This window comes from Populus trichocarpa, chromosome 7 (assembly GCF_000002775.5).
Source record: "Populus trichocarpa isolate Nisqually-1 chromosome 7, P.trichocarpa_v4.1, whole genome shotgun sequence".
NCBI classification, from domain to species: domain Eukaryota; kingdom Viridiplantae; phylum Streptophyta; class Magnoliopsida; order Malpighiales; family Salicaceae; genus Populus; species Populus trichocarpa.
Window position 1 is genome coordinate 14,599,673 of NC_037291.2, and position 16,015 is coordinate 14,615,687.

At 34.6% G+C, this 16,015-nt stretch overlaps 2 protein-coding genes across 4 annotated transcripts; one reads left to right on the forward strand and one right to left on the reverse strand.

Moving 5' to 3' along the window:
* The first annotated feature begins 3,177 nt into the window (after positions 1-3,177).
* LOC7491727 (DELLA protein GAIP-B) lies at positions 3,178-5,738 on the forward strand. Its single transcript, XM_024605204.2, has 3 exons — positions 3,178-4,450; positions 4,705-5,122; positions 5,220-5,738. Exons 1-2 carry the CDS (start codon positions 3,323-3,325, stop codon positions 4,750-4,752), a joined length of 1,176 nt encoding a protein of 391 aa, XP_024460972.1. The 5' UTR covers positions 3,178-3,322; the 3' UTR covers positions 4,753-5,122; positions 5,220-5,738.
* Positions 5,739-6,069: 331 nt separating this feature from the next.
* LOC112328188 (uncharacterized) lies at positions 6,070-10,876 on the reverse strand. 3 transcript variants are annotated; one of them, XM_052454732.1, is made up of 3 exons: positions 10,769-10,876; positions 7,014-10,535; positions 6,070-6,835 (listed from the first exon to the last, which is right to left on the reverse strand). In XM_052454732.1, exons 2-3 carry the CDS (start codon positions 7,024-7,026, stop codon positions 6,282-6,284), a joined length of 567 nt encoding a protein of 188 aa, XP_052310692.1. In that variant the 5' UTR covers positions 7,027-10,535; positions 10,769-10,876; the 3' UTR covers positions 6,070-6,281. The 3 variants fall into 3 exon arrangements, with proteins under 3 accessions (XP_052310692.1, XP_024460973.1, XP_052310691.1); XM_024605205.2 differs by having other exon boundaries at positions 10,747-10,871; XM_052454731.1 differs by having other exon boundaries at positions 6,070-6,281; positions 9,982-10,535; positions 10,747-10,865.
* Positions 10,877-16,015: the final 5,139 nt, after the last annotated feature.

The window sequence follows — 16,015 nt, forward strand, 5'->3', positions numbered from 1 at the left end:
AAAAGGTTAAAAATTTAAACTTCAATGACATCTGGGTCTTTTTATTGGAAAATACAAGAAGGCTCCCGAAAGTGAGTTAAAATTGTTTTTGATTTTAAGGGTAAACAAATTATTTTTTGTGCATATTTTATATAAAAATACAAAAGTATTCCTTAATGTGAGCTTAATAATTTGTTTTTTAAGAGTAGTAATGTAAATTTATTATACTATTAGAACATGAAATACCTGTTTTATCCCTAGTTAATTTAAAAATATCAAAATGTTTTCATTGCAAAGATGAACTTATTTTCAACCATCAGCCTGTCAGCTTTTCTTTTTCAAAAAGCAAGGAAGTGAAAAATAGTAACACTATTTTCAATGTTTATAAGTGAACAATGTTTTCGCCTTTTTTTTCAGGTTTTTTATTTTTTATTTTTTTTGTTTTCGAGTTGTTTTTTATTTCTAAAATCTGATTTTTAAAAAGATATTATAACAAAAATTATTTAATAAATTGAAAAAATCCTTCAGTTTGATTAATTTTTAGTTTAGTATATCGTCAACTGATTGGATTGTATTTTCATTCTCACAGCCTTGAAGTGGAAGAAGCCTCGGCTGACTAAGTCAATGAAAAGAGACTCAAGCAACATATTGAAATGGAAGGCGAGGTGAAAGCCTTACCATGTTCTTCCAAGTGTCCTTCTATTTCTCAACAAAGCCTCCCTTTTTTGTAGTAATAATAATAATAATAATAACAACAATAATATAAGTTTGCAGTTTTCCTTGTAGCCACGATGTTTTTCATCACCGTTTCAATCCCCGATCTTCCCATCTGCTATTAAGGGAGCTGATTGAAAATCTCAAATCTCTTGATTAGTAAAGTTTTTTTTTTTTTTTACTTAGATTCTTATTTAAATGAATCAAAGACAAGGTGATAGTCAAGCATTACTAGGCTTAGTTAAATGTTGAGCCCAAACCTATACGGATCTGGTGAGCTGTCAGATCTAGTAGCTTTAGGCTCAACCAAGCGCCTAGCCTAAGTATATACGAGTTTGGTCAGTTGTCAGATTTAGTATCCTTGAGATCAGCCAAGTGCATAGCTCACACACATATCAATCTGACGAGTTGCCAAACTCATCATTCTCGGGCTCAGCTAAACGTTGAGCCCAAGTACAAGTAGCTTTAGCAATCTTGTCACGCTCCTTTTTGAACCATGCTATTATGATGAGTGAGAGGTATTTTTTTTTTTATCTTTGACACATAGAGGTTTTAATGGTATTAGAAAATGATAACTTCTTAGTCCTCCCTAGATTAAATAGTAAGAATGATGGGCTATAAAGACTTTTTTCATCCCTACCTCCACCTGTGATAAGAGATGAAGATTTCCTTGATGAACTCTCTTCTATAGACCTCACTAAAATTTCTCCTTCAACTATTAGTCGTACAAAAAAAGAGTCAATAATAAACTTAGCTACAAATATAACAAAGAATAAGGAAGTTGCACACTTTACAATGTGGTCTAATAATATCTTTTAACCATCCTATTAGCATCATACTTACTCGATGTTGAGGCCAGCGCAACACACATTTTCTCCTCATTCGAGCTTAGACAAGGAATGCTATTTACATCATGGGGAAGAAAATCCGAGTTATGAAAACAACCTTAGATTCGTTGCATTCCATCTCTAGGATTTACTGACTTACTATATCTTACTATCAACCATCTTCCCCATCATTTATTGACATGCGTAGGCTTTTCATATAGAGTTCCCTTCATGGTTTCCATGGGTCTATTGGCGAGGGTGAAAAAAGCAACATACATCATTGCCATCATTGATGCCAGCAACCAGATGATAACAATTTCTAAAGACATTGATTGTAGGGTCGATCCCGATGAGCCTATAAAACTAATCAAAGACGGACAAAGCGATCCGCTCATTAAGATACAACTAGCCTGGACTTAGCTGGTAATATCTAAATATTTCCCTCATGAATTCTTGAAGAGGAAAGAAATACCTCATCGTATACATATAAAAGGGGTTTGTAATCTCAAAATAACCCTAGGCAGAGTCCAAAGTCTTTTGGATGATACATCTGGCTTGAACAGACATCTGAGCTATGTAATCTCTTAGCTACAGAAGAGAAACACACTCAATGTCCTCCGCATATAAATAAAGTTCTAAAAACGTCATCCACAAGGGTTTGAGGTAGGCTTTAGTAATGGCAGGAGAAGGATTCCTACAAAGAGAGTTATTCTTTCTCTGTCAAAGGTGGACGTCGGGGTGCCACCCCCTTTAGTTCATGCCTAGTTTAATGGACCCTGCCTCGTGCTGCTTCTCCTAATCTTAGATCGGAAACTAAAATTCTTTTTAGAGGCAACAACATCCCCTTTTGTTTTAGACATATCTAACACCTTTTGAATCCATGTTTATGTTTAAAGTAGATAAGGAAAAAATCAACCATCGTTGTTTAATTTCTTTTAAGGATAATGATGTAAATTTATTATATTATCAGAAAATAATATACTCATTCTGTCCTTAATCAATTGAAAAAATACCAAAATATTCCCACCGCAAAGATGAATCTATCATCAACCATTAGCCTATTATTGAAGGTAAAAATATTGTTCCGTCTAAAATGCAATGGGTTTAGGTGAATAGTGTTCTCACCTTTTTTTCTAGTTTTTTATTTTTATTTTTTTGGATTACAGGTTGTTTCTAAAATCTGATTTTTTAAAAAATATTATAACAAAATTATTTAATAATTTAGAAAAATCTTTCAATTTGATTAATTTTGAGTTTAGTGTCTCGTCAACTGGACATGATCATATTTTCATTCTTGCGGCCTTGAATTGGAAGAAGCCCCGGCTGACTGAGTCAATGAAAAGAGACCCAAGCAAGGTACTGAAATTTTTTTTTCCATGAAGAAGAATCAGTGCGATTTCCCCATATAATTTTGTAGAACCAGTCAGAATCCTTCTTTTTTATTATATGCTGCGCATGCCAAGATAACGTAACAAGCCTTCACCTAACGATTTGTTTGTTTTTTTTTTTTTTTTTCTTATCTAAGACTTTAAGAAAATGATTAACTACCTAATACGTTTTAGGTCTTGGTCTTCTTCTGTTAGCTTCTTAAAGTAAGCTATCGAATCCAAATAACAAATTGATATGGAAATTTCAAGGAAGCAACAGCTGAATAGAAAATGGAAATTGATATCTAGAATGACATTTTTGGGCTGATCTTCTCAGCTTAAAATGGTCACTTGTTTCTTATGATCATCGCCCATTTACTAAAGTAAAGTCATTCAGTTCATTGACAGTCGTTTGTTATTGCTTTGTTGCTCAAAATGGCCACTCTTCTTCTCAACAAACTGTTAGCCTCTGCTAAGGCGATTGAAGATGGTGATCTGAATCTTGCAGAGTCAGTTTTCAAGGAGATTAAATGCCTAAATGATGCGAATACCAGCACAGCAACAAGAAAACTTGTCAGATTCTATGCTGAAGCGCTCATTCGGAGACTCTATAAACTGTATCCTCGAAATCCTACTCCATTAGCACCTTCCACGGATTCATATTACATCAGGTGCTGGCGATTTCTTCCTTTCGTGTGGTTTGCAGAAAAAAGCAGCCACCATTCCATCCTTGATGCCGTTGTTGGAAAAAAGAAAGTCCATGTTATCAACTTCTCTAATATGGAATTCAATATGCTGATTCGAGATTTGATGCGTGATCTAGTGAAGCAGGTGGGCAGTGGACTGTCTTTCCAAGTAACAAATATCAGACCTAAACTGTCAAACAATGAAGAGTACCTCCAAGAAATGGATCGCGTACTAGCTGCAGAGGCTAAAACACTTCGCCTGACAGATTTCAAAGTAGACCATGTATTTGCCAATACTGCAGCAGGTATTGTTGAATCCACTCTCAATCTCAAAAGAACAAGCGAGGACGAGCTGGCGATAGTTGTGAAATGGGAGTTCGAACTTCACAAATTGATCTTAGTGCCCGGTGCACTCGAGAAGGTTTTGTCAAAACTGAAGGAACTCAGACCAGAAATCATGGTAATTGTGGAACAGGAAGCCAACCATAACAGTCCTGATATCTTGGACCGACTTGCCCAATCATTCCCATACTACTCCAGCGTATTTGACTCCATAGAGAAAGATACGACCGAACATGATATCGAAAACAAGGTATCGTGGGAGATGGATTTTAGGCGGCAGATCACTAATGTGGTGGCGCGAGAGGACATCCAGCATGCTGAGAGACATGAAACACAGGCTTGGTGGCGAGATCAGCTGCGTCGTTCAGGATTTCATCCTGTTCGCCAGTGGTTCAATCATACAAGGGGTTTTCTTTTCAGTGACTTGACTCAATACACTATAGAAGGAAAGAATGGATGTCCCTTACTACGTCGATACACTGTCCCTCTAGTTATCACATCGGCATGGAAACCCAACTTGCTCAGTCTGATGGAGGTGAACAATCTCATTCCATTCTTTGTTTCTCTTAAAACAAGAAATACGAAACAATTATTTTGTTTCGAAAAACTGATATCAAACACCACACATTTCTTTACTATGATTATTATTATTATCGTTTATTTTTCACTACAAATGAACGCAAATTTAAATGTCAGTTGGAAAAATGTATTTGAAGCTGAAGCTATTAAATAAGAGTTCAAGAATGATTATATATTAGTCTATAACATGGTGAAATGCTAATCATGCAGGCTCGGACAACAAGGAGAACGTGGGCAGTCCAGAATCCATGTCGTTAGGTCTACAGTTCAATGATCTTAGCATAATACAAAATGAAGGCGAGGAAGAAGGTGATCCTACTATCATGAGAGAAGGAATTCATGGATAGTTTGTGGATAGTTTGTGGAATGGATTTTGGTGAATAAAATACTATCAACCTTGCAGAAGAGCTGCAGGAATTCATGGATAGTTTGTGGAATGGATTTAAATGTGGCTGAAGTTGTCTCTGAAGTTACCGCGGCTGAGATGTCTGATATCACACTGATGCCTAATTCTGGCAGCTCTCCATCAGCTTCAAATGTTGATGGTTCAAATCCAAATAATATCATGGGATGGAATATGCTTAGCCCAGTGGGTGACTTAGTGGAAATATATGAGACTGATGAAAAGGTGCCTTTCTTAGCAGCAAATTTATCCTATAAATATTGAGCCCAGATTAAACCTGGATGTAGTAAATTATATGTCTTTCTTGGTTGTCTCTTTACAGGAAACTGGAGAATCGAAAGCCATACTGGAACCAGCTCCAAGTGCTGACAAGGAGATGGTCAACTTAGACTGTTCCAAGGGGATCTTATCTATAAATAAATAATGGAAACAAATCTGAGGTGTAGGAGTTCTTCAATATTTGAGGTCGATGAGGATGCTGAAAAGCTCTGGATTATTATGGTGTTCTCAAGGCTGCTGCGCAGTAATAGACTGCACCTTCAAAACAAGTGATGAACTCAAGAAACATCAATGTTTTATCTTCGTCTTTATTTCCTCCCACTTTCTTCTCTCTTCTCATCTGGTTTTTCTTGTTTCATAAAGGTAAAGTTCATCTTGAACTATTTGTATGCGCTGTGAAGTGAGCATTGTCTGGCGTGATGAGCCATTTTCTTTTGTGGAGTCATTTAGATTTATTCTTTCAAATTGAATTTGTGTAGAATATTGGTGTTATAGGGTTCATCTGTAAATCCTGTAAATCCTCTGAATGAAAAATCATAAATTAACTAGATTTATATAAAAACTTTGTAACTCTTGATCCGGTTATTAAAATATTCTAAATCTCTACGTGGAACTTCTAATATAATATCTTACCTTAGTTAATACCTCAGAATTTTTAAAAAGAAAGCACAGGAGACTCGTAACTACTTGGCTATTAATAATTAGTTTCATTTTCATTTATCACGATTCACAAATAAATTTATCGAATATTAATATAGTACACTTCCTAGAACGTGTTATAATTAGATAAAATAAATTAACTCACTCGATCTTCGATGTATTATCCATTCGCCATCTTAATTATATTCACCAATAAACAAGAAAAAAATATTGTCAACGTCTAAAACCTTGACGAAGAAATAACAAGCTATCAGATACAAAAAATAAAAATGCCTAAACAGAGAGACTTGGAGAGTTTAAAGCAAAAATTAAAAAGAAATGCACTAAAAAATAATCTATAACTGAATTGATTGTTGACAGAGTTGTGGTTATATTTAAATTCAATACAGCCTAGGACCGTGGAAGTTATGACAGTTAACTGTCAAATTTTGCATTTCAGAACCACCTAGAGGCAAGTGCAGATGGCAATTGTGATCAACGACATGATGTAGACTGCCCATATAGCACATCTGATGCCAAGAGGGAATGGAGTTGCTATGGCGAAGAAAAACGTTGTGGCCGCTAGGAAGAACGCAACTTTCTCCAGCACCTTGGATGCAGTCGGAATCTTTTTTCCAATAAACGGTGAGACGAATAGAGAAGCAAAGATAGCTGCAACAGCCAAGGAGATCAAAATGATGGGGTAGTGGGCTTCAGATTCAGCAACCTGCTCGTACTGAATCGTGATTTGAATTGCTGCTGTGAAGCACAAATTCAGGAGTGTCTTCCTTAATTCCGTTTCCAAGTCCGGCTTCGCGTCAAGAACATTGTTTCGCTGTGATTCGTTGATGGTAAGAGGCAGCCGCCCTCCTGGTGGTGATTGTGATTCTGAGGTGGTATTAGAAGAAGAAGGAAGGGGTTGCGATGATTGCGATTCCAGGTCGTCAATATTAGGAGGAGAAGCTGGCAGTATTGATGAAAGCAGTGATGTTATGAGGTGCCAGAGTTGGAGCAGAAATTCTGCAACGCAAAGAGAGAAATGATAAAATAAACAAGACTTCATTGGCACATAGATACACTTACATGAAAAAAATTTAATTATCAACAAAACTTGCATAATAAACCTGAATAAATCAGACTTGATACCATCAGGTGGATGAGATAAGAAATTCAGATAAACTAGTATAATATTTCTTACCCATGGTCTTCATCTTGATTCCACCAATCTTGATCTTTCCTGAGCATCAACAAGAAGAAAACAAAGAAAAAGAATATCAGAAATTAATGACGGAGGAGCAATTAGGATGTGGATCTCCCTGGCTATATATAGTGCGGGAGTAGGGGAGTAGAGGACCATAAAAGTGAGGAGCAATTAAGTGTGAAAGTGATTTTTCCTGTCTTTTTCCCTTCAAGGAAAACCAAGGAGGAGAGTGCGAAAACCAAGGAGGTGTGCAAAAAAGAGGGAAAAAAACATTGTTGTCAAAAAAAAGAGGGAAAGTGTGAGTGCACTTTCACACTTAGTTTTCGCACTCTCCTCCTTCAAGGGAAAAAAACAGGGTTATGTTCTCACTTCTAGTTTCTCACTCTAGTTTCTCATGTCAAATAACCCTGGCGGTTGATTCCTCTTCCACTCTAGTGCGGCAGTAGGGTCAGAATGGCCCTGCCCTTTTCCGCCTCATTGTTATTTGACATGAACTCTCTCATCCCTTGACCCATCTCCTTGGATTTTCCTTTGATTGAGTCAATGCATGCATACCATGGGGTTTCTTTATATTTCCTTTGCGGCTCTGCGTGTGTCAATCCCTTAAACCCTCACCATATTAGTGTCAATTCAAAATCATGGTATGCATACCATGATTTCTTCCTTGACCCATCTCCTTGGATTTTCCTTTGATTGAGTCAAATAACCCTGGCGGTTGATTCCTCTTCCACTCTAGTGCGGCAGTAGGGTCACAATGGCCCTGCCCTTTTCCGCCTCATTACAGATCTTTCTGCTCTCTGACGCCACCCGCACCCAGATATGCATACACTTGCTACATGACCATATCTTTTGTGCCACATAATACTCTCATCAACCTTAGCATAAAAAACATGCCCTTCAACTGCATCAAGCTTCAAATAGAAGCTATTACTATCCATTTTGAGTTTTGCTATCTCTAATCCATGTGTATCAGTGATAAAACAAAACATTTCTTTAAAGGAGACTGCATAACCATTCCTTAGCATTTGTGCAACACTAAGCAGATTTTGATCTAGTTCAGGAATGTAAAGAACATTATTGATAATCTTTGTACCTCTTTTGGTGCTGACAACAATCGTTCCTCTTCCTTTAGCCTGCACAACATCACCATTTCCCAGCTTGACTTTTGGTTGAATTGATTTATCAATGGAAGAAAAAATTGCGAGATGTTTGGTCATGTGACTAGTGCAGTCACTGTCAATGAGCCAAATATTCTGTTCATGAGAACTAATAACTTGTGATGCCATAAACAAGTGCTAAGTGTCCTCTTTTTCTTCTTCTGAAACATTTGCTTGCTGGTGAATATGCTGTTGAGATTGTTTCTTCTTTGCTCTGCTGGTGAAACATTTGCTTCTGAAGTTCCTTTTCCAGTTTTATTTAATTTCTTCTTCGATTTCTTACCTCCTTCAATTGTGTTTGACAGAGCTCCCTTGTGGCTCCTTTGGTATGCCATACTAACACTTTCTCGCTAATAAATCAAGATTTCTATTCGGAAGTACTTTTCTAATATACATATGTTCTGCTTTTATTGATATTTAATACAATTTAATTAGGACCGTGGAAGTTATGACAGTTTCGCTCTGATCACACTAAATTTCAACATGAGGAATATTGCATTTCAGAATGCCAAATACAACCACCGAGAGGCAATTGTAGATGGCAATACTGATCAACGACATGATATAGACTGGTCATATAGCATATTTTATGCTAAGAGCGAATGGAGTTGCTATGGTGAAGGAAAACGTTGTGGCCGCTAGGAAGAACGCAACTTTCTCAAACGCTTTCTTTTTTCCAATAAACTATGAAATGAATAGAGAAGCAAAAATAGCTCCAATTTGCTGTTCATATGTAATATGTTATATCAGAGGGTGTTCGGGAAAGGTTACTTTTAAAAATGTTTTTTATTAAAAATATATTAAAATAATATTTTTAATTTGTCTTTAATAATATCATATAAAAATGATTTAGAAATAAAAAAGAAATCAACTTAAAGCAAAAAAAACAATTAAACTCTTTTCAAACTTCCAGTTCGAAACCCCGTAGCCATTTCAATATCACAAAATATTGATACGGGCCTTCAAGCTTTGATGGGGTATATTTATGGGCTAAGAATGGATTTGATTGGGCAATCTGATGGAGTAGGCCTACATAGGGCTGTTGGTTAATTTTATGTTGGGCCTGTTCCTCTGATTTGGATTAATTAATCTTCTTGGAAGAATTAAGTAACGCTGGCAAAACCCAATGATTGACAAATCTATGAAATGGAAGGTGCAATGTTGTTCATAAATAATTAAATATATTAATTTATAGCTTCTGCAATGTCTTTAAATTGGTGTCCAGCATGTAAATAAGTTCCTCTCCCTTGCTACTAATTTTTGGAACCATAATATGCTGCTCGGAGATGAAGCTATTGTTTAGAAATCAATGGGTCTTTACAAAAAGATCCTTTTATTTTTGTTCATTTGAAAAGAAAGTGCCATACTTCTGTTATCAATTCTTCGTAATAAGCATAAATGCATGAACTATCCAGCCACTTTTTAATTAGGGTGTTTTATTAGTAGAATATTAATATTAGTACTCTTCCTAGAAAGTGTTATAATTAGATAAAATAAATAAACTCACTCGATCTTTCATGTATTATGCATGCATGCGCCATCTTAATTATATTCACCAGAAAAAAAAGAAGAAAAAAGTATTGTCAACGTCTAAAATCTTGACGAAGAAATAACAAGCTATCATATACAAAAAAATTAAAATGCCTAGACAGAGAGACCTGGAGAGTTTAAAGCAAAAATACTAAAATATAATCGAGCTGAATTGTTTATTTACATGGTTGTGGTTTTATTTATATTTAATACAGCCTAGGATCGTGGAAGGTATGGCACAATTAACTGTCAAATTTTGCATTTCAGAACCACGGTACCTGGAGGCAAGTGCAGAAGGCAATAGTGATCAACGACATGATGTAGACTGTCCATATAGCACATTTGATGCCAAGAGGGAATGGAGTTGCTATGGCGAAGAAAAACGTTGTGGCCGCTAGGAAGAACGCAACTTTGTCCAGCACCTTGGATGCAGTCGGAATCTTTTTTCCAATAAACGGTGAGACGAATAGAGAAGCAAAGATAGCTACAATAGCGAAGGAGATCAAAATGATGGGGTAGTGGTCTTCAGATTCAGCAACCTGGCCGTACTGAATCGTGATTTGAATTGCTGCTGTGAAGCACAAACTCAGGAGTGTCTTCCTTAATTCCGTTTCCAAGTCCGGCTTCGCGTCAAGAACATTGTTTCGTTGTGGTTTGTTGATGGTAAGACGCAGCCGCCGTACTATAGGTGATTGTGATTCTGAGGTGGTATTAGAAGAAGAAGGTTGGGGTTGCGATGATTGCGATTCCAGGTCGTCAGTTTTAGGAGGAGAAGCTGGCAATCTTGATGGCAGGCGTGATGTTATGAGGTGCAAGAGTTGGAACAGAGATTCTGCAACACAAAGAGAGAAATGATAAAATAAATCAGACTTGATTGGCACATAGATACACTTACATGAAATAAAAACGTGGAAATTTAATTATCAACAAAACTTGCATAATAAACCTGAATAAATCAGACTTAATACCATCAGGTGGTTGTATTGGTAAGGTTGGATCATGAGATAAGAAATTCAAATACAAAGTAGTATAAAATTGCTTACCCATGATTTTGGAGGAACGTACCGAGACACGCTGAGAAACATTAAGGGAGTTGTAGGAAGTAGAGAAGATAACAAGTGAAGCAATTGCTTACAGATGATGTGGTATTTATTTTCTGAGATGTGGCATTTATATCCTGAGAGTGCCTTGGACCCAAACGATATGAAGGTTCAGAGGGAGATCATGAAATTGTAAATTTTACTTGTTACTCTCAATCCTTCTAGAAATCAATACTATTGTATCAACAGAAATTATATATCTCTATTATGAATTTAATAAATTTGACTATTGTATCAACAGAAATGATATACTTCAAATATGACGTGTTACTTCCATATTGGTTCTAGATTGGTCAAATTTGACTTGTTACTTTCATATTGTAAATTTGACTTTAGAAGGAACATCAAATTGTAAATATGATGTAACAATCATATTTACAATCTAGAATCAAGTCAAATTTGACCAATCTAGAACCAATATGGAAGTAACAAGTGAAATTTGACCTTTAGGAACCAACAGCCCTATGTAGGTCTACTCCATCAGATTGCCCAATCAAATCCATTCTTGGCCCATAAATATACCCCATCAAATCTTGAAGGCCCGTATCAATATTTTGTGATATTGAAATGGTTACAGGGGTGTTTAGTCCAGTGGTGGCTGAAATAAAATTTAAAAAAAATTGATTTTTTTTTAAATTAATTTTTTTGTTTTAAATTAATTTTTTAATATTTTTATATCATTTTTATATGTTGATATCAAAAATAATTTTTTTTTAAAAATAATTTTTTAATGTATTTTCAAACAAAAAACACATTGAAATATAATTTTTATTTTGTGGTTATAGTTTAAAATACTGTTAATAAATCCGGACCTGCCCGGCGGGTCAATCTGGGACCCAGCCGACCCGGTAGCTGGACCGGTCCAAACAAGACAAAAGACCAGCACAAGAAAAAAACCGACCAAACCCAGCCAGACCTTAGTGACCTGGCCTGACCCGAGTGAGACCCGATATATATATATATATATTAACTCACCTCACTCGGGAAATTTGGGAAAGCAAAAGGAAAGCTTAAGTTTTTTCCCTACTTTTTTTCTTCAAAGTGTGAACAATCAAGATATTTTTTTCTGCTGATTGAATCTTCTAGCCCCTTACTGGATATCCGATTTCACTATTCACATCATTTCCTTTCTATTATTTTTTTTCTTATCATGATCTTGTAGAACTCTGCACCAGTGGTTCGAAAGAGAAGCTGGATTCCATCGTTATAAGCCAAGTACTTTTTTTTTCAGCTTCGCAATGTTTTATTTTGGATTTAATTTTGCTGGCAATAATCAATAATCTACCATTACTCCTGCCATAAGGAGACAAGCTCACCTGATGCATCATGTATAGTTGAAGAGACTCTACTTTTTTTGAAAGATATCATCTTCTTTTTAATTAGCAGCCCTGTGTCTATGTGATTGGTTTACTAAATTATCTGTTGGCTTATTCCCTTCATTTTATTTTTTAACCTGGGATAAACATCATGCCACTGATTCACATCCTTCTCTATTTTTCTTTTATTTAGCTATTTTAATATTCCTTTATGGTTTGACTTATGGAAGCCACTTTTTAAAACTTTTTTTTTCTTCCAAATAGCTACATTAATTTCTGGTGAAATTGATGCTTAGCCGCCATGCATCTGGTGTTGTTATTGCATGAGATTTCCAAGTGCTGATTAATAATGAGCATCTGATTTTCTAATTACAGCCTGCTATTTATGTCACAAGCTCATGTTCCTATTTTCTTTTTCCTGTTTTTCTAAATACTATCACCTACATTGCTGTTGCTGTCAATTTTGTTTTTCTTATTGGTTCTCAGATGGTCTTTTAGAATAGGGCATTTCATTTTTAATACCTTTTTAGTGAGGCCAGCTTTGATTTATGAGAGTTAATGATCTTTTAGTGGATTTAGAAAGAACATAAAAAAAAATGTAAGAATTTTAAATTTCAAGTTTGGAATTTTGGAGAGAAAAACTAAAACTGTTATCTTTAAATCCGGGTTGACCCATAAAACTCGTGACCCGGTCATTTTACCGGATCAACTATCGGGTTGGATTTCATAACTATGATTTAAAATGTAGATTTAAAAAAACTTATAAATTGCAGATTATTTTTATAATAAAAGTTTCAAGAGAGAGTTTTCAGTAAGATTTATATAAAATTATTATACGTTAATAATTAAACACTTTAAAAATTATTATTATAGTAAAATACAGTTTCAGTTACATCTTTCCACATAATCAAATGACCTACCACGTCAAACAAAAATAAACAAAAATAATACATGGTATGTTTTCTATGGAAGGAAAAATACAAGGTTTTTTTCCCCGTGTACGGATTGCAATTAATCCATAATCGGTGCACAATGAATGATTTAATTAATAACTAACTTCAGGCTTTTAAAAAAAAGATATTTTTAATAAAGTGAAGGGCAATTGAACCACAAAAATAAATACTCTCACACACGATAATCAACTATTTTTCAGTAAAAGTAATGATGTAATTACTAGGCTGAAAATATGTTCCACGCAATCCTTCCGTACCAAACACAACCACTATTAAGGCCAGAGGTCAACTACTGGATCCAAATCTAATTTCTTCATCAAGAAAGGAGTTGGAATGGTTGAAACTTAATTCTTTTAAAAAAAATTTATTTAGACAGTCATTTTTCTCTAGCGTATACCTTTTTTAGAGGGCTGATATATACACGAATTAACAGTTTTAATTACTTTAATTCTCAAGTATATATGTATGGGTTGATGATTCTCTAAAGCTTTTCTCTCTTATGAACCCAAAAAAAAAAAAAGTTCTCAAAGAGGGGGCCTTGGCCCTTGCCTTAATAAGAAAGATTTAGGGTTCTAGGTCATTGCCACCATAGGTTTGATTACTAAGGAAACAGATTTATTTGCTGAAGGAATATAGGAGACAGAGACCATGGGGGCATGATCACATGGTATGTTTACCGTTAATCATTAATTAATATGGCGAGCAAGCAAGCGAGAATTGTTGAGGGAGAATCTAAATCTTAAGGAAGAATCCAATCCCACTATCGCACTAGCTTGTTTCAGATCTATTCCAATTTCCAACAACATATAATATTTGATGGGTAGGTATATATGTAATTTAGGAGGTGAATAAATTATGAACTGATCAGTCAGATCATGTGAAATGCAATAAAACATATAATAATTCGCAAGTGGCTTGGATTAATTCAAAGTTGAAGGTATCAACGTAGTTTTTGAGCTTGATGTAGTGTTTCCTGGGTTCTTTGCAGCAAAGCTCACTGAACAGGGAAAATGAAAAAAAAGTTCGAATCACGACATCCATGAAACCCTGACCTAGGGCATGCTAGCTGCTCAAAACGAGCAGCATAATTTTCAATAGACTAAAAGCCTGTGAGTGGCAGGCACACATAACTAAACATGGTTTATTTTTCAATAATTTGGCATAAAAGCTGATATATATACATAGGGCTGGATCAGTGATCTTCAACAAGATCTTAAGCACAAGTGGGAGGAGGGTGTGTAGATTCTGCCAGATGGGTGGGTGGCTTTGTCCAGGGGATATATATGTTCTGCAGAAATATTAGTGGAAGCTATTATTTATTTGACACTTCCAAACCCTATTTTGTTATGTTTAATTAATTACATAATTAATGTTACAAGTTATTTTTAATTAACAAGGCAATAATCAAGCTGGTGTCTCATTAAGAGTACGCATTCGATCTATTACAAGTTGGCACGTACAAGATTATATATTGACTGGTGCAAAACATTAATGATCAAAAAATATTTATTAATTTTTAATATTAGGATCAAATTTATTTATGGTATTAAATTATCAATTTTAAATATTCTATCATAATCATTACATTAAGTTTTATTATAGTATTCTTAGAGATCCCTCACACTAGTACATATTTTTTATTATGAAAAAAAAACTAGTACGTACACATTTCTTTTATATTTTCATTAATTATTAGTAAAACAAGTTAAAAATTAATAAGAATTTATTGTCTACAATAATAAATTATTATATGGTAGTCTTCTTGAAAGATTTTTAAAAATAAACCTTAAATGGAATAGGTCACACGAGCCATTTAAAGGTATTGGGATTTACTTGTCTTTGGATCGCTCATGTGGCTTACTCCGATCACCATTGATGATATTTCTTAATATTATTGGATTCGTCTCGTCAATATATTTTTAACAATACATGTGACGTTATTATTGGATTCGTCTACTCTCTTTTTATTCAATCTTGTTTCTTTCAAGCTTTACAATCAGAAAGAATATTATATACTTGTAACCCTTGAATTGTACATGATTTTTTAGACTTTTTTAAATTAAGCTATTTTTTTAAATATTATCTTATAGTGTGTTATTTTAATATTTTTTTGACTAAACTGAAAAAATAAAATAAAATAAAAAAAGCACTCCAACGAAAGCTATACAATGCAATATATAATTGATGCTTCAAGGTAGAGGCGCTCTACAAACTTGTACTTCATGTCAGGCTTCCGTCACTCTTCAGCATATTTTGCTTGCTATCAGTTTGTTGTTGGGACACTGCCCTCTGACTCACGTTACCACGGTGCTTTCTTTTCATGCCACGAATTACATACTTACTTACCACATTAATTCTATAAATTTTATTGCCATGTCACCCTCACTCCATGTCACCCACCACAAAAACATAATCGCATCACACCCATCCTTCTTATGGATATTTTTTGTACAAAAAAATAATTGTTTTTATTTTTTAAAATATTCTAATAAATCAAGATTCTATTACAAGTGCATATTTTCCTAAGGATTCAGCCCACAGCCTTCCACCAATGACATTCTCTATTTGCAGTGCATATGTTTCTTCTTACTTTAGCATAATAATATATCTCAAGTGAACGTAATAAATAAAATGGCATAGCTAACCTTTTGTTCAAAAAAAGCTACGCACCCACGATGACGAAGAAAAAAGAACAAAGAACAAAGAATAAATAAGAAATAAAATATGATAATATCTTGAAAGTAGTTATTTTTTAATTAAAAATATATTGAAATAATTTTTTATTATTTAAAATTTATTTTTAATCTTAATACATTTAAAACATTTAAAACAAAGTTTAATATTTTTTAAATACACAATTGTACCACAGAAAACAAACTCCAGAAAAGCTGAGGTTTTCCGATCTCTATGACCACCACCGTCAGTGAATCTAGCGTCGCCAGT